We start from the raw sequence: 21,279 nt of genomic DNA, 5'->3' as shown, positions 1-21,279 counted from the left end.
CCCTTTATACATATTTGTGGTAGTGAGTTTATGATGTGGGTATCTAAATTGAGGATGCATGATTTGCTAAAAATGCCACAACAGCAAGAACAATGCCATTAATGTCATAGAGTCGCATACCAAGACTCGATGAATACACAAGAGAGAATATACCTCACTACATATAAGTTATGGAACAACTTTTGACCGACTTCACGCTAGAGGCATACTTTTTCCTATTGGATCTACTCCAGATACTTACGAAGACCAAAAAAAAGGTCCAAACAAAGACAAAAACACCTATTAAAAGTACCATAAATTGGACATAAGACTAACAATTGTTACCCATTGAGAAGCCTTATTCAAGACATGATCAATGAAGGGTCAATAAAAAAAATCGTGTCTCTCCATTAAGTACTCAATGATAAAAGATTTCGTCATCCTAATTGGTCCGATCTAAAAGAAGAGCAATCCAACAAGTTAAGCCCAAGAGCATTTCAAAAATATGAAGTGTATCCAAACCCAATTTTAAAGGCTCAATTAACTATTTTTGATAATTAACTTCATATTTTTATATTTTATTCTTGATAATTAATTTTAAAGGATATTTAAAGAAATCAGATATTTATTCTTATAGATAGCTGATTTCAGATTTTCAAATGATACATTTTTCGAATGGATAAAAAATAATCTGAAAACAATAAAGAACCGGCCAAAAAGTCAATGCACGCAATGCATAGGTTGTGTGTCAAGCGCATAATTTTTCCTTATCTTTTCTTGATTTTTTCGGTTTCCTTTGCCTATAAATAACTCGAATCTTCGAACGACTTTGCACAATGCTTTCCTATGCTTTAACACTTCAACATCCCTAAGAACAATCACTCAAACTCATATTTAAACACATTCATATTACATTCAAATACATTCAAGCATATTAATCTTCATTCAAACTTCATTCAAGCTTCAAGATTGCTCATCCTACAGATCGTCATACAAGACCCAGGCGATAAAGGTATAATTCCTAAGGCCAGTTTCAATTTAATTGCTTTTGTATTAATAATTTACTTGTCGCAATGTAGATCTCAAAGAAATTAACGCTCTCTTGTACATTCTTCCTTAAATCTCTCTTTTTTTATATATTTTCATTCATATGCATGATTGTATGTTTTAAAAATTACCACCCAAACCAATGCCTTTTTTTAATGTGGTGGGAGCAAAACTTTTTGCGGTTTCATAATGAGGTTAGGTTCATGAAGCTCAAATGAGTCAGCCTTGCAGGCAGATCATGTTGTTGTTAGCCTCAATGTCGTCTCGTGGATAGCAAGGTAAATTTTGTGTCGCTCGTATCCATTTTTTAAGTGAGTTCTTGTACATATGGTTTAAATTCTAAGCGCATATCAAGGTATTGCATGTATTGTTAGGTTGTAGCGAGTCACATCTTCTCCTCTTTTCCGTTGCAGAACACCCGCTTTCAAAAATGATGAATATGAAGTCTAAAGGCTGCAAGTAATATGGATCCTCTAACTCCCAATCGGGTTTCCTTTTCAGGTCTATTTGATGTTGTGTGTAGATTATGATGTGCCTCAAGATGGTCGTCTCATATCCCTTTTTCGGTAGGGAATTCGCCCCCGATCGTCTGTTTGTTGTGTTTGGCCCGTCCTAAACACCTTTGGAAGGCAGGGAGTGTGACAACGTACACGCTTTCCTTTATTCCATAGGGTCTTCTCATCAGTTGCAAGATTTGGTGGTCCAAAAATTAACTTCGCAATGCTTTCATCACCTCACATGCTTATTTTTGTTAATCAAAGACTTAAATAAATTTTCCAATGCTAAATTCAGAAATTTGGATATATGGACTAGGTTTCCAATAATTGATTGCATAGTAACATGTCACCAAAAAATAGTATTTTGTTTGTTTAATGAACAAAAATAGATTAATTATTAGCTAGACTGCATTAATATATTACTTTGTTAATATCTCAGTGGTAGCCTTCACCTTTGGCTTTTTATCATTGGTACAAAAAAAAGTTTGATTACTAGAAATAGCCTTGAGGTTTTGGCTATACTTGAAAATGTCGCATTAACAATAATTTTTCCATAAAAATTATTGAAAAGGTTATTTTTGAACTAAGTATTGCTCCATAAGCTAGAATGATATGAACTTCCTTTATAAAATCTATTTTACCTTTGTGTCTTATTAAAAAATTATTTCACTCGATTTTATAAAAGATATGAACAAATTAAAAGAAAGTTTCTCAAGGACAATTTATGATATTTTAGACAGTAGAGATCTTAATTACAATGAAAATAACATTCTTAACAATTGTTTATGGCAAAAAATGGTTGTTAATACCACATTTTCAAGCATAGCCAAAACCTCAAGGCTATTTCTGATAATGAATTTTTTTTTTGGCTATTAATGATAAAAAGCCAAAATTGAAGGCTATCGCTGAGAATTTTCCTTATTTAATTGCATAAATCTTGAAATGAATCGATATTAAATAGTGGCCATCAATGGGTGAATTTTATTCTTGATCTTATTCCTACCTTCACCTCCAAACTTAATCTTTTGTTCATTGACCACTAATTGAGGCATGATGGGGAAACTTACATGGATAAGTCGCTAATTAGTTCCTACGATTTTTCAATATCCAATTAGGTTTATGAGCCTCCCTATAAAGACTTATTGGCGACTTATCTATTTCAAAACATTTTACAACAAAACCTTCACGATAAGGTAGTGAAATACACGCTCATCAGAGCAACCAATAAAAACATGGCGACTATACTTGGGAGGATTTTAAAAATTATTTTTTAATGAGTGGGTGAAACTCGAAAAATAAGATTCATACTTTATTTATCCTTTTAAATAAGAGTACAATTTTTTATGTGCAAGGCTATTTATATGGGCCACTATAAGGAAAATTGTCCTTGCCTCATTCTCATTAGCTCAGGTTTTATGTGTGAGGCCATCCCCGAAGGGTTTGCGCTTTGCCCTTCCAAATATTTTCCTGAGCGATAGTGTTGGATCTTAGTCATAAGAAAACCTACCTAACCATGGCATTAATCTCTTGTTCATAACTTAAAATCTCTTGTTCATCACTTAAAAATTGGAGTGTATCTTACATGTCACCACCTTTTTAAGTAAAAAAAGAACGAAGCGTGAGATCAATCTCTTAGTCATGGACCATATTAGCCTTAACCTAAACCTGACCATAGTATTAAACATAATTCTTTACTATGATTAGATTGGAATTGCATACAATTTTTGCATATAGAACATTATTGATTGCTTATTTACTATGTTCAACATGCTTGCCCCTTAAATTATGCTAGAAATCATCGAAAAACAACCAATACATTGTCAAAAATGAAAAACCGCATCGCCAGACCTGTATGCCAAGCGCAAGTATCTTGCATCTTACCCAAGAAGCTCGCGCCTAAAGCACTAGTTTGCATGCCACACAAGCTTGTTGCGTGTAGCGTAAGTAGCTTGCGTGACATGCAACATGCTAGCGTGTGGCGCAAGTTGTTCAGACAACCTTCGATTCGTGTCCATCGATTTTATTTGCCTGGTTTCGATCTATCTTCGCATCATCATTCATGATCACTTATAGGTCATCTTTTTTCAAACAAAACAACACTCACCTAATCCATAAATAATAAACGATCTTTTCATGTATATCACATAAGGTTGAGTATATCCTGAAAAGTATATCTAGATATGTGATCATGATAGAGTTAAAGTTATCATGCATGTCCATCCCATCTTATCCATCTTATCCAACAAATCTTCCCTATCACATCTATCTTATTATATTCTATCCTTCTAAAAAACATATCTTTTTCAAAATCAATCCTACACCCTCCTCTATTCTCCCTTTCGTGAAGATATTTATTAGTCATCATCATACCACCTGTTCAAAAAAAATATATTCTTCAAAATTAATCCATCATCTTTTCCATTAATAAATAAAAACAAGGGGTACCTTTCAAAAGCGAATTTCCAAAATTTTGCGCCCAGTCCAAACATTTTCATCGAATCCAATCTAATCTAACACCGCCATTCCAATTTCAATCCATTCGTAATTAGGCCCATTTAAACTTGAGTTTATGCATTGATTTAGGCCCATTCAAACTTGAGTCCATACCTTTACATTAGGTCCATTATCATCGGTGTCCATTTTAGGCATATATAAGTCTAGATGACTCCAAAATCTAGGTCCATTTGCATCTTTATGTGAATTCTAGTCTATGTCAAGTCCACATTACGCCTAATCTAAGTCCAATCTCAGCCCATTCTAATGTATGTCTAATCTCAACCATTCAAATTCTAATCCCAGACCATTCCTATCTAAGTCTAAAACTATTCCATTCCCAAAATTAAGCCCATGTGCATCTCCTAGTCTAAGTCAAACCTATATGCTAATCCCAATCCAAGTCCAAACCTAGGTCCATAAAGGCCTAAGTCATATCTTATGTCTAGTCAAATTCAATTCCAAGCCTATATAGGATGAAGTCCAAACTCTAAAAATCTAAAACTCTAAACTCTTAAGTTTGGAAGCTAGCATTCCTTAAAGTCCAGATAGTCAAATCTCGAGTCTAGTATGCTTCTTTTAAATGTAAGCTCAAAGTCTAGTTTCCCATAGTGTGTAGTCTGCTTATCCTTCATAAGTTCACAGCCTAGTCATGCTTAAGACCATAACGACACCTTTAGAGTTTAGTGAAGCTACTCATCTTTAAGACCACAATGACACCATTCAAGTTAATCGAAGCTATCCCTACCTCAAATCCTTAAAATCCCAAATCCTCTAGTATAGTGAAGCTAGTCCACCTTAAGTCCATAACAGCCCAATCCTCGAGTTTAGTGAAGCTACTCCTCTCTAAGTTCATATAATCCCAAATCCTTTAATCTATTGAAGCTAGTCTACTCTAAGTCCATATGGCCCAAAACCTTCGAGTCTAGCGAAGCTAGTCCTCCCTAAGTCCATAACGGCCCAAATTCTCGAGGTTAGCGAAGCTACTCATCCCTTAGATTTATAACAACCCAAGTCGTTGAGTCTAGCGAAGCCAATCACCCTCTAAGTCTAGCGAAGCTAACATTCCTTATCACCCTAAAGGCCCAACTCCTAAGTCTAGTGGAAGCTTGTATCCATCTTGTGGGAATAGTCTAAGCTCTATTTCAAAAACACTTTAGAGACATGTGAAATAACTACAAGTTAGTAAGTTCCAGTTTAGAGTACTCTTTATAATTGTTAAATTTAATCTTTAAATTACACTTTAAACAACCACTGACATGTATATTGTCTGTCACATAGTATAGGAGTATAAATAAATTGTATATGTACAACTTGCTTTTGTGCTTTCTTTTGCTATGGACACTTTTGAAATTCTTCATCAGGATTATAAGTGGTCTACATTTCCTGATGTGTCTTCTCTTCTTCATCAGCCTTTCTCTAAGATCATTAATCATCTTTTCTCCTCTCTCCCATCTGATGATTTTAATCTATTCACCCTTGGTTGGTGGTTTATTTGGTTTTTCGTAATCAAGTGGTGTTTCGGGAAGCTGCTTCCTCGGCTCTCACTGCAGCAGCTGCTATTAGTACTTTTTCTCTTAATTGGTTGAGGGTGGAGTCCTCTCTCCCTCTTTTTCTTCCATCCCTAGCTGGGTCTTCCCCCCGTCAGCCTAAGCGGTGTCGTCAAGGTGATGCTATCTCCTGGTCCCTCCCCCCTCCGGGATTTCACAAGCTCAACTTTGATGGCTCTAAGCTGAAGGATGGTCAAGCGTCGTGCGGTTTTGTGGTTCGAGATGATCGTGGGGAGGCTATTCTTGTGGGTGCAATGACTCTTGGATGTTCTGTTTCCATTCTTCAGGCGAGGCCTGGGTCTTAGGGAAGGTGTGAGGGCTGCATTTGGCATAGGGGTGGTTATCATAGAAGGTGACAATTTGGCTGTTATAAACTCTATTAAGAAGTCTTGGCATATTCCGTGGGAAATTGCGAATATCATTGGTGATGTAGCTCGGGATCTTGATCGTTGCTCCTCTGCTCGGATAGTGCATATTTTCAGGGAGGCAAATCGTGCGGCAAATTTTATGGCAAGCAAGGGTCATTTCTGCTCTTCTATGATCATTTCTTATCCTTCTTTTGATGTAGATTTTTCCCTTATCATCCGTAAGGATGTTTTAGGTTGGCCTCCGGATTAAGGGGTCCTCCTAAGTTTTTTTCTTTCCTTATATAAAAAAAAAACTTGCTTTTGTGCTTTACCCCATACACCCCAAACAGCAAGTGCAAGCACTAACTGTCCTGGAACAATTAATTTACAATTATTGTGCTAATTGAATCCAACTTAATTCGAATATTGCAAGTACGCCATTTTAGAGGTGTCACATGCGATGCAACAACTAGTATAAACCAAAAAGATGTTGACAATTTGAAATCGGAGATGAGCATTTCCCAATTCTCATCACTCTTAGAAATCTCCTGAACATCGTTGGCCGTAAACCGTCGATAACTAAACGGAAACCGATTTTGTTAGTGGGACAACACCACACCACATACACACACCCCCACCACCACTTTTTACAGTTTTAACAAAGAAAAAACCCCTCTCTCTCTCTCTCTCTCTCTCTCTCGCTCTCTCTCTCTCTACTTGGTAATTTCAATTTATAAGTTTTTAACAAAAGCAAATAGCTAAATTCGACGCGGACCCATTTGCAGAATCTTAGTCACTGTCTTGTATTGGGTATTAAATTTGATGCGAGAGAAGAGAGAAACAAGTAACACAAAAGTAATGGATGATGAAGTGTTGCAACGAGTGTTTCAAGAAGGTGGTAGAGATTATATCCACCAACCTTCTACTTCTACTTCTTCTTCAATTCTTCAATCTCTCCCTCTTCATGTGGTACGCCTCTTTCTCTTTGGTTTTTGGATCATTTTATTTTTATTTTTCTGTCTTATTTTGATCATATCTTTAAATGCTGATCATTTTTGCAATTGTTTGAATTAAATTATTTCTGGGTGGAATGAATTGTTTTTCTTCGATGTTATGCGCATGTGGGTTATTTTTGAATGAATTTTTAGAATTCTGGGTGTTACAGCTTCAGAATAATATGAATTGTTTTCTCCTGGTTATTTCATTTGGATTTCTGCTTTTTCCTCTTGGGAATTTTACAAATTAGTTACCTTTGTAGTAAGTTTGATGGTTGATGGTTGTTGGTGTGGGAACCATTGCAGTCTTTCGATCATGGATGTTATTTGCTAATCAAGTCAATTCAAGAACTTCGAGCAGCCAAGGAGGGTCTTGTGACTGTTGGAATTGGCGGTCCGAGTGGTTCAGGCAAAACTAGGTATGTTTATCTGCATCACTATGTTGGTGGATGCCCCTTTTTTTGTTTGTATTCTCCAAATTGTGGCTTTGTTTTGGAAATTAAAGTTGAAATTTGGAAGTCACTAAAATGGGAATCAAAGTTGAAATTTGTTTATCTTCATCACTATATATTATATATATGTATATGTGTGTTTCCTTTGTGTTCTAGTATTCGTAACCTTGAAATGTATACAAGGGCTAAGGAGAGAAGAGAGATAAAAAAGGACCCCGATGGTCCCATGTGCTTGGAGAGAGAATATATTACCAAAAATGTCAATGTTATAAATAATAGAGAACTTCCTAAATTGGAAAATGTTGCTAAGTATTAAAAAACGGAGGAATTATCTATTACCATGAGAGTGTGCTCACATGAGTCTTGACTTCAATCATGATCATCATTTCATGGAATATAAATCCTTGATTGGTTACGCTTTTGGTGATATGGGATGAATGGTTAGGTTTGTGGGGATATGGAATGAATGATTAGGTTGTAGGGGACATAAGATGATTGATTTACAATCCATGGCATTTTATAAAGTTTTGCTTCTCATGATTCTTGCTCACTTAATAGATATTAATGTGTTTTAATCTGATGTATTATGAAGCTTGGCGGAAAAGGTTACATCTGTAATTGGATGTACAGTCATATTGATGGAAAACTATCGGAAGGGAGCTGAAGAATCAAATGATTTGGATTCCATAGACTTTGAAGCATTAGTTAGTAATATGGAGGTCTGCTTCTAGTTTATTGTTGTTTGCTTGGTTAAAGCTTGATTGTGCACATATACTTTTATTTTTCGGAAAGATATAAGAGATACTGAAATTAGGACAATTTTCCACTACCTTTGACTAAGGGTGCACTTTCTTCACCTCGGTATCGAACTTATTAGGCTTGATTGGATTTGATCAGATGTGATTTTACCTTATAATTTCACATGATTAGACTTGATATTTTTTGTTTTCAAGGTGAAGAGAATGCACCCTTATTGAGAAATTCTAACTAACTCTGAAGTGTCAAATCATCTTCCAAAAGCACCTTATATATATTAGAAATGTAACTTCATTAATAAAGTATGGTTTGACATGGATATGAATCGCCATAATCTCCCTCTGTCCATTAACTTTGTTACAAGGTTACCTTGGATATTCTGTCACTTTCAAATTATATTGGGAATTACAATAAGGGGGTGTTTGGTTCACCATTTGGAAAAGGAAATGAAACAAGAAAGAGACACGAAATTAATTAAAAACATCCCCTAAAAATAATAAGGGGGCATTTTGTTTGAGGTTTTGAGAAAATCCTCAAAGGTTAAGGGAATCAACTTACTTGAAGTTTGTTTGGTCAATTCAATAATTCTCTTTACCCTATCGCATCCCCAAACTCCTCCACATCCATTCTCCACCTTACCTCAAGGTTTCACTTACCCTTACCCTTGACCAATCCACCACCACTTGACGCAACCACCAATACCAATCTTCGTTGCCCCCTCCACCATGACCACCAACACCGCCCTAACCCAACAACATTGCCTAACCTCCGCTTCGGAAACTCACATTACCCACCAAGTAGACCTAAGGGAGAGAGAGCCAAAGAACCACCCACATGCCACAAAAAAAAAAAACACCTAGTAAACTAAGTGCAAAATTCTCTTAGCAAGCTCATGCTTTGAATTTGGTGTTACGTTTTGGAATACAAAAGGTGGAGCATCGCCATTCCATCTCCAATCCCGAAAGAAACACTTCTGCCATTTGCTAAGGTTGATTTCCAACAAGGTGCAGATGTTGCATCAACAAAATTAAGCCAAATCCTAAAGTTAGTACTTCGAAAAATGCTATATATTGTTTTCCTTTCACTTTTATGAGTTTTAAGAGAGAAAACTGCACATCTTATCTCGTTACTTAGGCGGTGGCAGAGGAAGAGGGAAGGGGGGCAGTGGCCGCGGCAGAGGAAGAGGGTAAGGGGGCGGTGCCAAGGTGATTTAAATTGAAAGAGTAAATGTAGTGGCGATGGTGGTTATAGAGGAAAGGTTGTGGTGCTGAAATGTTAGGGTTTCCCTTAGATATTTTGGAACAAACAACCTAGGAAATCAAAGGGTTTGGCTTTCCATCCTCCATCTTTCTCTTTCTTAAACCCTTTCCCTTTCCCCTTTATAAACCAAAAGCCCCTTAAATAATTTAGAACCCCTCAACTTGCTTTAGTGTTTGGTTAAAAAGGGAAAGGAATACAAACCCCTCCTCCCAAAATTTATTGTCTCTCTCACCATTTCCACCGTAATCCACCACTAGAAGAGCATCACCACTACCATACTTCTCCTAATTATGAACCATCTCACCTCCACCACCATAACACTCTCTCTCTCTCTCTCACAATCCAACTCTAGTATTACATTCACTGTCTTCATTTAATATGATCAAGCCTTGCAAAGGTAAGTTTGATTTTCTTCATGAGCATAAGAAAATATTGAAGTATGCCTAGAAGATGCTTAAAGTTTTCAATAATATCATTACGAAATACCGCAGTATTGTCAGTTGGGTAGACTGAGTTGAAATTCTACATCTCCTTAGGTGGCTGGGTTGGGTGCGGTAGTTTTGGATGGTTGAAGTGGTGGGTTTGGGGAGGTCATGGTGGTTGGGTGGTTTATGTGGGTTGGGATGGGGTGGTTGAGTGGTTTATGTGGTGGGAGTGGTGGTGCTAGTGGTTTGGGTGGTCAGGTTGAGTGGTTGAGGTGGTGGTGATTGGTCAAGGTGGTCTAAATGTTCTTTCCCTTTACCTTTTCCGAAAATGGGGGAAACAAAGGGGTTAAGGGAATGATTAAAATGGCTAAACAAATCTCGACAAATGAAATATTAACTACAGGTTTATCTAATTTGTAAATTAGTTTTGTGAATGATATGCTCTTTGGTTCTTCAAATTGGCATTAGCTTTGCTTCTTAGGAGAAAAACCTATTAATGCTGTTCATTCAGCTGTAACCACTTTGGATCTCTTGAAAACTCGTTTTCCTGCTTAAAATTATTGGAAATTTCGTTTGCTGAAGCAGACAATTGTTAATGCTAAGCATGTAAAGCAATGCTGAATTACACTTTTCTTTTGAAATAGGACTTGATGAAAGGTAAAGACACTGCAGTACCAGTGTTTGATTTCCAAGAAAAACGACGTGTTGGCTCAACAATCATAAGGGGAACGTTATCTGGAGTGGTGAGTTTTATTTATCTATTATTTTACCTGCTCATCTTGAAAAATTCATCATTTCATGTTCACCATTGTATGTCTTGTGTTTGTAGGTGATTGTTGATGGTACATATGCCTTGCATGCAAAATTGCGATCATTGCTGGACATTCGGGTTGCAGTGGTAAATTAGTCTGCGCTTCACATGGTGCTTATGTTATGTTTTCCCTCGAGAATGTCTTATGTTTTCCCTCGAGATCACATCTTTTTCAAGGATAAGTTTACTTCACTTTTGTTTTGGTTGTTGCAACAGTTGTGTAATGTATTATGTATCACTTAGCATCATACTGGGACCTTGTCTAAAGTTTGATCTGGAAGCAGGTTGGTGGTGTTCATTTCAGTCTTCTGTCTAAGGTTCGATATGACATTGGAGATTCTTGTTCCTTGGATAATCTCATTGACAGCATATTTCCATTGTTTAGAAAGCACATCGAGCCAGACCTTCATCATGCACAGGTGAATTCATTTGCTGATTTTCTCTTTAAGTTGGCTCTCCCCTGAAATGTAAGTGTTGCCACATTTTTTTTTTTTATATAATTTTTATTGTATGGGATGCTTTCTGCAGATTAGAATCAACAATAGTTTCGTCTCATCCTTTAGGGAGGCAATCTACAAGCTGAAATGTAAAAGCGAGGTTTGTTCATTATGGGAACATTTGTGTTATTATGTTAGATCTTATATTTGGTGAATATTTTCTGACTGAAGTTGTTATTTGTTAAATCAAGTTGCTTGTGAAAATATGAACAAACTTCCTCATTGAAGCGTATTTGTTATGTTTGTGCCGAAGTTGAACCTATATAGATGATACTATTATTCTAGGACATTGGATTTTCCTGAACTTTCTTTATGTTAGTAATATTAAATATTACTAAAAGAGGAAACCTTAGAGATACATTAAAGCTGTATGCCAAATGCCTTTTCTGTTCTCGCCATATACTTATCAATATTCCTGCTATAGTGGAGATTTTGGCAGGAAGACTTGCAATCTCCTTTGGTAGATTTCTGCAAGTACTTTGATCCGATGCTCTCCAAGCATTCAAATTCTTAAGTGGAAAGAACAGCATGTAAAGAAGATCAAGTTCCCCACCTAGCTTGCTTCCAATATGTTTGGAATCCTCTAGAAGTGAAGGAGTCCTTGAATTGCCAGCTTCCCCTACTCAAAGTGTGTTAGTTCGGAAGCGCATAATAACCAAATGCAGATGTATATGTGTGGGTGCTTTTGAATTTGAATATCAAGGATATAGGGTAGACTGTGCATGTAAAAATCAGTATGAAAGAGAAGCCTGCCAATTTTTTTTCCAGAGTAATAAATAGTAAAGAGTGTCTCTGTGTTGTGTAACTTAGTTAATTAATTTTACATTGCTTATGATCAATGGAATCCAATATGAATGTATCAGTCCATCGAGATAAATCATAGTTTAAGGTTCTTGATAGAATACGCATGGATGGGGATTGCTTATTCATAGTAAGAGAAATAATATTTGTCATAAAAAGAAAAGATTAAAGGTAATTAGGTATCTGATGTAGTCCTTTATAATGCAAAGCAAAAAACTTGCATAATGTTAAATTCTAAGGATTTTTTTAATGTAGTTATGGATGAGTTAAGAAGAGTAGTTTTTGATGATGTATGGAGCAATACACGTCTCAAGTGATGCAACTTTATGGTACGCTGATAATGCATTCTTTGTTAATTGGGATATCCGAAGGCATGCTGGATTTTTGGAGAGAAATTTAGTGAAGAAGCTCTTTCGGATAGAATAAACAAAATCTGTGTACTTAGAATGTAAGTATAGTAACAATGAGAATGATAAGCAATTGAAGGCATAGATTTGATCTCTGTAATTGACGAAAGAATGCTTATGTTGGTTGGTCATGCATGGCAGTGGAGAGATAGATGGAGACTTTGGACATTGTGAAAAAATCCAGGTCAGGGAAATGGAGGAGCACGGAAATTTTTACTTAAATGGAAAATTCTTATAGGTGATCAATGATGCTTCTGCTGCCAATTCAAAGGTACACATGTAAGGTATGGGTAGAAGAGAGAATATGCTCTACGGGGTTTCGGGATAACCGAATGCTACAGGATGGGTGGCAAGGTGATAGTGAGAGAAAAACTTAAAAAGAGGGAGGATAAGACCTAAAAAGATGTACAGGTATTTCATGACTGCATTTGGCTTGTCTATGTCTCACAGATTAGTTTCTGGACCACGGAATGCAGGTTATTGTTATAGCTGTGAATCCAAAGGGTGGGGGAGCGATACAGACTTGGTTTTTCAGTTCCTCTTATGTTCCAGCATTGTTTGAAGATTCGTAGCAATCACTTTTGCATGGTAGGTTATGTTGAATTACCCTGGGTAGGCTTTATATTTTGTTGAAAGCACATTGAGCTTTGCCTGGACATTGTGGAGGATATACATATAGGCTCTTAGAATTGACGTGGACGAAAGGTTCTTTGATGGATAGCTTAGCATCTTTCTGCAGACAGGTGGTTTTGGGAATGAATAAAGATACGGAGGGTCAGGACTTGCTGGAGCACCAGGTTAGGACTGGTTTCATGGCCTCACTATTCAAATTACATGTGGGACTTGACAGAGACTCTTTTTTATTCCTTTAACTTGGTTTCTGTGATGCATAAAATCTTGTTCATGATAGTATTGCCTTTTGATCTCGTGTGTTCTTTGAAGCCAGCTGATAAAATTTTCATCTTGATACCTTTTCTGCTTATTCTGATCATCTGATGTGTTTATTTTGATAGGAAGATGTGCCTGTTATAAATCTTCTGTTTTTGTTATGACAATATGATATGAAGCCGTGAAGGGATTCTAACTTAGTTCCTCACAAGTTTCACTCACTTTTGATTCCCTAAGGGTTTTAACTCTATTACCTAGGCTTCACTCAGCAAGGGTTTGAATTAGGAGGACTTTTAGGATGATTTGGTCAGCTTCACTCACTAATAAAATAACGTAACTAGAACTAAACTTCACTCGTTTAATCTAAGGTTCTTATGAAAGACTTCGCTCGTCCAACAAAATGAAATTTCTGGAAATAGTTTGTCCAAGAAAAAAAGAAGAAGCAATAACCCAATTTTTAACCCATACAATCTTCAATTTTATTCCTGAAGTAAGGGATCTTTCAATAGGAATTAGAAGCTTAGGAGAATAGCAAAACTTTCTTAAAGCAAACCAATTAAAACCTTACTCCAAGTAAATTAAACACTTTCCTAAAAATCAGAAAAAAAAACATGCCTTTTTTTTTTTTTGACGGAAAGAAAAGGGATTTCATTAATATTTCGCCAAACGGCACTTACAAGCCATTTCTGAAAAACATAAAATTCTAATAGAAGTACATATCACCTAGAAATGTAAACATCGCAGATTTGACTTAATTTTGCCTTAATAAAAATCTTCATCTGAAGCAATGCAATCTGTGAGTTCGCTCTGGTTCGGCATACGATCTGCAGATGCGGAAATTTTAGGATGAACGTACTCCAATAGTCTTCCATAATTTTACAGAAGTTGTGAAACCCTAATTCTTCAAAAACCAACACAATCAACATACTAGAAAAAATCACCATCTAAAAGATGGGAACTTTTATTGAAAGCAAATAAATAGGATTTTTCGGGGCTTACCACTGGTTAAGACACCAGTGGTAGCCCCTAAGAAAAGGATGAAGGAAGAAGAAGAGGAAGAAAGAAGGAAGGAGAAAGCTTTAAAAAAGTGAAAACCCGAACTGCGGAGGCTAGGAAGAAACCCTCCCAAGGAAAAACCTAGAGGGAACAAACTCTCTCTAGAAAACTAGAGAGAGAACCGGAAGAGTAAAATCATTAAAAAAAAAAAAAAAAAAGAAAAAAAAAAAACATGCCTTAAAGATTCAGATATTTAACATCCAAAATAAAGCAAGAAATAACTTGCTTTCACACTAAAACTTCCCTAAGAGTGTGGAGCTTTTATCCTAACATTAAGAAACTTCTTTAACTTAACAAACATCATATATTAAGCATACTTGCTGCCAAAAAATGCACGCCCAAAAGTGGATTGACCTAACTTGCCTTCTAAGTAAGCTCCTTTTTGCCTTCTTTCCTTACTTGCTCTTCAAGTAAGCTCGTAAGTGAGGGTTTTCATGCTCTGATATGTATCACAATGAGCGCAATCTTGACTTATGTTGGTAGTGACTTGGTACCCTCCTAAATACTAACCTCATGCATGCATTGGGGGTTGCTGACAGAACATTTAAGAGTGTAGAAACTTCTGATTTGATGTTCACTATTATTTTTGCACTAAGCCTTACATGATGCTTAATTTTATATATGTGCTCCATATACAGTCACCAAATGGACATTCTGATTACACGGAAAGTGGACAGGAGGCGCAAACAGACAAGTAAGTCCAGATGGGAGCTGATTAGTTGTTATTATGCTTTTCAAATTTATAATACTGTGAAAGTGTGAAACAACCCAAGGTTTAAAATATTTCAGCTGGGGTCATGGGGAGTCCCAAGTAAGCTCTCTTTTTTAAGGGCCTCTCAGATTGACCTTATAGGTTTTTATCTCTATATCTGATGGCCATTAAGGGCCTCTCAGATTGACCTTATATCGCACTCGTTTGATAGCATGTGCCATGACTTAAAATATCTGAGTCACAGTACACATATAACCATGATTGAATTTGTGTCTGGGTTTGTCTCTTCTAGTTTTATTGAGATGTACCTTCGGCCACCATCAGCAAATGAAGAAGCTCGTATAAATGATTGGATTAAAGTGCGTCAATCTGGAATTCGTTATTATCTGTCACTGGGTGATCAGAGAATTGTCGACAAACATTTTATCATCCGGCCTAAGGCAGAATTTGAGGTAAGATATCCGCCTCGTAATGGTGAACTTATCAAGCATAGCAATATAAAATTTATATGCAAGTTGAGAGTAATTCAAGGTCTTCTAGCATTTTGTGGTCTATGTTCTATGTGCTTAAATGTTAGCAACTTCTGTAAGCATAAATCCATAGCCCTATTCAAAACTAATGTTCTGATCTTGAAGGTCTGCATATCTCCTGCTTCCAGTATCTACTATATCATTTGAGTATTATTAACTTCACGTGTAAATTGTGTGGTCATACTTCATGTTTCCAATTATTAACCAGGAAATTGATATGATTTTAAGATGTCAATGTGGCTAAATTAAAATTTTAGGTGATATAGAGAATATCGAAAACAACTGCCTTTTTATAATTGTTGTGTCAGTCGAAAAGCCCGTATTAGGATGTGCAAAGTTATCTTGATACAGAAAAAGTCAGAATGGAAGATTCTTTTTCCTCCTATTTACTTAAGACAACTTGAAGTCACGAGAATATAATTAAATTTGGTTGAGAGGTGGATATATTGTTTTCGGACTCCGTGATTCTCTTTTATTAATATCTTTGTCTCCCCCTCACTGTCAGGCATAGAATTTGTTCCACATAATAAAAGAACAAGTGAAGATAATGAGTACTGTTTCATGCTCTCATCGATTGGTGGAAACTTGATAATGTTGGGGAAGATTGCTACTGTGTTACTTCTGGTCTCTGGAAGTCCCTTTTCTGCCTAGAATAGAGATTAAGATTATGAACTGTGAAAAAGTCTTGAAAAGGCCATTGTATATAGGTGTAACCCCCTCTTCTGGCTCGCGTAACGGATGATTTTTTCATATATTTTTTTTTATTTATCTTTTTGATGGAGGACTTTAATTCATATGGTGTATTTGATAAATAATAAAAGGATTTGAGTAATTAGCAAAAAGCGAGATACATGCTAAGGTATGTATTGGCAAAAAAACAATTAAGTCAATGGTGGGGCACCACATGACAACCACCACCTGTTATAGATAATATTTATTACCTAGAGTGGGTTTTATAAGGATCACATAGGTTGGGGTCAATTATCACTTGTATAAGCTCCTATATCTATACCTTGAGATCTGGAAACTGCTTTCATGGCTTCCTTTAGCCATTTTGTCTCTCTTTTTCTCGGCTTGTTTACATATAAGTGTCGTCTTCTACTAGGATTTGTACGCCTTTTTTTTTTGTTTTACTTTGTTTGGACGACGTTATTCCACCATAATGACACCAATTGGGTGTCACTCATGTACAAAAAGAGGACTAAGGACTAAAAGACTCAAACCCTTAAGCTATCTGGAGTGATTCATCTACAAAAGTAGATAAAGACAAGTTTCTCATTCACACTAAAACTTGACTATACGAAACTTGACTTCAGCTATACAAAAGACTTGAGAAATGGAACGTAAACCTTCACATTATTTTCCTTTCTTTCTAAGTGCACCACCAAATTGCTAAAAGAAAATTTAAATGTCGGGAAGCAAATCTTCACAGAACGTCATTCAAGGTACCTAAAACACTCGATCATGCTCAATTGCTTATCATCGAATATATATATATATATATATATATATATAGGGGCAGGATCAAATGAGAATGAATCTCAACCACACGATTTGATTAGAGTTACAACACTTGTTCATTAGAGTTATACCCCTGGAAAAAATTCAAGCCCAAAAAAAAAAAAAAAAACTTTTTTTCGAAATTCTTTTTCTAATTTTTGTTTTTTTTGAGTTATATCACTTTTTTCATTTGAGTTACATCACTTGTTCATTAGAGTTATAGCGTATAAAATTCATTCTCATTTCTCATATAAGTATACATTCTCATATGAACTCACTTCTATATATATATATACTTCCTCTGTTTTTTTTAGATGTTACACTTTTGAAAATTGTAGTTCCCTAGGCAAAAATTGAAAAAGTGATTAGGAGAGGATTAACATGGGGTTTAAGGGAAGGGAGGAGAGAGAAAAGAGGACCCCAACTTGGTTCCCCACCACCATCCCAGCAGCCTAGAGAACTCCCACCACCACCCCACCACCCACCCGAAATTCGAACCACCCACCCATCCACCCAAAACGCCACCCCACCCACCCGAAAATCCCACCCCGCCACCGAAAATCCCACCCCACCCGCCGAAATCCCCACCCACCCACCCGAAAACCCCACCCAGCCACCGAAAAGCCCACCCCACCCGCCGAAATCCCCACCCACCCACCAGAAAACCCCACCCAGCCACCGAAAAGCCCACCCCACCCGCCGAAATCCCTACCCACCCACCCGGAAACCCCACCCCACTGCCGAAATCCCCACCCACCCACCCGAAAACCCCAACCACGCGCCGAAAATCCACCCCAGCCTCGCGAAACCCCACCTCTACCGCCGCCAAATTCCACCCCAGCCTCGAAAACCCCACCTCTACCGCCGAAAATGGAGAACATGTGGTTTTGCGCGAAGAAATTTGCGTGGTTTTCGGTGGGTGGGGGTGGTGGGGAAGGTTTTCGGGGGGGGTCGGGTTTTCGGTGTGGTGGGTGGGGTTTTGGGTGGCTGGGTGGGATTTTCGGGTGGGTGGGTGGCAATTTTGGGTGGGTGGTGGGGTGGTGGTGGGAGTTCGCTGGGCTTCTGTGGTGGTGGGTAAGGAGGCTGCGAGGTGGGAAGGGATGGGGCAGCTGAGTGGTGGGGAGGGTGGTGGAAGAGAAGGGAGGAGGTTTAATTAATTTAGATTAGTATATGATAAGGTTAAATTTAGTTTAATTTTGATTAACCCTTATAAGTAAGGGTAAGTGGGTAATTTTACGGCATAAACCTTTCCAATTTAGGAAATAAAAAAAGTGTAATATCTATTTAGAAACATGCAATTTAAGGAAAGTGTAACATCTAAAAAAAACCGGAGGAGGTATATATATATATATACTTCCTCTGTTTCATAATACTCGCTACCCTTTCCATTGTGACAAGTTTCACATTACTTGCTACACTTCCTTTTTGGGCAATAAACTCTCTCTATCTCTCTCCTCTCACATGGGTCCCTTTTCTTTTTACTCTCTACCTCTCTCTTCTCCAAAAATTGAGAAGTGTAGCGAGTAAAATGAAACGGAGGAAGTATATATATAATTAATATATATAATATATATATATATATATATATATTATATATATATAATATATATATATATATATATATATATATATATATATATATAGGGGCAAGATCACATGAGACTGCTCCATACATGAGAAATGAGAATGAATCTCAACCACACGATTGGATTAGAGTTACAACACTTGCTCATTAGAGTTATACCCCCCTAAAAAATTTTGACCCAATTTTTTTTTTTTTTTTTTAATATTCTTTTGTTTGGAATTACATCACTTTTTCATTAGACTTACATCGCTTATTCATAAGATTATAGCGCATAAAATTCATTCTTATTTCTCATGTAAGTATGCATTCTCATATTAACTCACTTCTACATATAATATATATATATATATATATATATATATATATATATATATAGAATATCTGAAAAAAAAATTCAAAAAATAATGTTTTTTGGGCTCAAGTTTTTTAGGGGTATAACTCTAATGAAAAAGTGTTGTAACTCTAATCCAATCGTGTGGTTGAGATTCATTTTCCTTCCTCATGTAGGGAGCATTCTCATATGATCTTACCCCTATATATAATTCTTGCTTGGCTTCCTCTTATTATTAAAATTCCAATTCATGTACTCAATAAAACTCTGACTTAGCTTAAGCCTCGAACTCTTGACTTTTTCCTGTATCGCTCCGGTTCAATATTAGCTCCATCTCTAGTTTCCTTCACTAAAACAACATACACCATAGTGTCTCATCCTTGATAGGCAAGTAAGTATCTATTACCTCTACTAAGGGGAAGAAGATTTGATGCAAATTCCTTATGTAGCCAGTTGTAATAAGAAAATTCTTCCCCGTTATATATCTTGACATGTGTTTCACCTATTGATACATACCACTTGCATATATTGACATGTGTTCCTTTACCCTTTTTTAGGTCGATGAAAGTCATGTATAGAATTGTCCTCTTCACCATGTATTATCCCATCAGTTATCTCATAAGATGCATGACTCCTATGGTGAATCGTCCCAGCATAAACCTAGAATGGTTCTCTTATATGCTTGTACATTTATTCAATTAATGCTCTATAGCTCTCTCCCGCAATTTCATGTTATGGTTGAAAAAATCTTAATCAATTTAGACATTATAACTTATAAGCATGGCCTTTGTTCTTGTGAATTGGTACAAGGTATGTTTTCTTCCATCTTGCTATGTTTTTGTTTCCAAAATCTTGGCGAATAAGTCGAATCAATATCTACCTTACTTAGGCATCTCTGCCTGACTGCCTTCTTTATCTCTACACAATTCTAGTTGAATTACCCCCACATGTCTATTTAGATATCCACCAATAAATAACTTTTGTGTGAGTAGTACCTTAAACCACCTCATCTTCTAAATCCTTGCAGGGGTTTCCAGTTTGCCTGGGTTTCCAATTTCATGACGGTACTTTTCAGAACTTTTTTTTAGAGATTCCCGTTAGTCCCTACACCTCTCTCTAACAATGACATAAATCAACATAGAAAGATATAAAAAAGGCAAGAAAAGAACAGTGACCAGATCTATGGTGGTTTTAAGGGGAGGAAAACAATTGATATATTAGTTAATTTCTTAATACACAGTGCAAATAATAGTATGACAAAGCGTGATGTTGTATGTGTTGAAGGTATCCTTTTCGTTCCTACGAAACTGCAACCGTATCCGCGACCATGACCAAAATCGTATTATCGAACCATGAGCTTAAATGACTTTCAGTCTTTTGAGTATTTTTTAGCGATACTTCATAGTGATAAGTTGAGGCTCCGAATAGCATGCATTGATTCATGAATTTCATCTGAGATTTTTATTTTTATTTTTTTTATAAACACAAACATGTAATAGCCATCCTAGTACTTTGAATTGATAATGTTCGGAATGTACCTAGAGTGTTGTAATTAAGGTTGAGTCTTTGAACGTTAGGCCAATTTTATAAATAACATTTGGGCCTTGTTGGGCTGATATCTATAGGAAATGCTAGTTAAGTCCATAATAGATTTTATGTGTTAATAATCTCAAGCAAATACTTATTCATGCTTCCTTATGGCCATTAATTTAATGACATGATATGGATGCTAAAGTGGTGTCGAATTCTTTTCATTGTAATCCTGTCACCACTTATTGTGCCAGATGACCTCATGACCCCAAGTGAACTGCCTTCGGAGTAGCTAATCTTAACTTTTAGCAATTGTCCCCAAGCATGTGACTATTGTTTGTAGAAATAAAATTAGACCACTATCTTGTTTGCAGGAATAAAAGTAGAAATATTGTGCTAAAATCTTTTTCCCCTTTCTAATGTGAGAGCAGGTCGGGAAGATGACACTTGGTGGTTTGCTTCAACTAGGTTATAATGTTGTTGTGAGTTACAAAAGGGAATCACTCACTTTCAACTTTGGAGAAATTTCACTGGCTTTTGAAACAATAGACTCTCTTGGTGAAACATTCATGGTGGTGAGAGGTAGTAATCGAAAGGTAGGCAATGCCTTCTCATCTAGACATTTACAATATTATAATTTCATTTCAGCATTATATCTTTCTTGATTATACATGGCCTCCAGGCACCTCATTGTGGCTTGGATATGCTTGATGGTCTTTGGATGAAGGAACTCATACCTCTAAAAAAAATTTGTACATATTATCAGGAAATTCTTGCGGAGAAGAAGTTGCTGATTCCTGAAATTATTATGTTTAAAGTTTTCTCATCTC

At 36.5% G+C, this 21,279-nt stretch overlaps 1 protein-coding gene across 6 annotated transcripts in view; it reads left to right on the top strand.

Annotated features, from left to right (window-relative positions):
• The first annotated feature begins 6,502 nt into the window (after nucleotides 1-6,502).
• LOC104883873 (uncharacterized) overlaps nucleotides 6,503-21,279 on the top strand; it is a 34,247-nt gene continuing 19,470 nt past the window's right edge. For 2 of the 6 annotated variants that reach the window (XM_057392389.1, XM_057392388.1), the window contains exons 1-10: nucleotides 6,503-6,882; nucleotides 7,215-7,327; nucleotides 7,953-8,079; nucleotides 10,446-10,544; nucleotides 10,631-10,699; nucleotides 10,897-11,031; nucleotides 11,141-11,209; nucleotides 14,900-14,955; nucleotides 15,266-15,425; nucleotides 20,881-21,045. In XM_057392389.1, the coding sequence (XP_057248372.1) occupies nucleotides 6,736-6,882; nucleotides 7,215-7,327; nucleotides 7,953-8,079; nucleotides 10,446-10,544; nucleotides 10,631-10,699; nucleotides 10,897-11,031; nucleotides 11,141-11,209; nucleotides 14,900-14,955; nucleotides 15,266-15,425; nucleotides 20,881-21,045 (1,140 nt within the window). In that variant the 5' untranslated portion in view covers nucleotides 6,503-6,735. The remainder of the gene's footprint in view (nucleotides 6,883-7,214; nucleotides 7,328-7,952; nucleotides 8,080-10,445; nucleotides 10,545-10,630; nucleotides 10,700-10,896; nucleotides 11,032-11,140; nucleotides 11,210-14,899; nucleotides 14,956-15,265; nucleotides 15,426-20,880; nucleotides 21,046-21,279) is intronic. The other 4 variants (XM_048646303.2, XM_048646308.2, XM_048646307.2 and 1 more) reach the window with 4 other exon arrangements.

This window comes from Beta vulgaris, chromosome 1 (genome assembly GCF_026745355.1).
Source record: "Beta vulgaris subsp. vulgaris cultivar EL10 chromosome 1, EL10.2, whole genome shotgun sequence".
Taxonomy (NCBI): domain Eukaryota; kingdom Viridiplantae; phylum Streptophyta; class Magnoliopsida; order Caryophyllales; family Amaranthaceae; genus Beta; species Beta vulgaris.
Note: the sequence above shows the minus strand (reverse complement) of the source record. Positions and strands in the feature narration are given on the sequence as shown.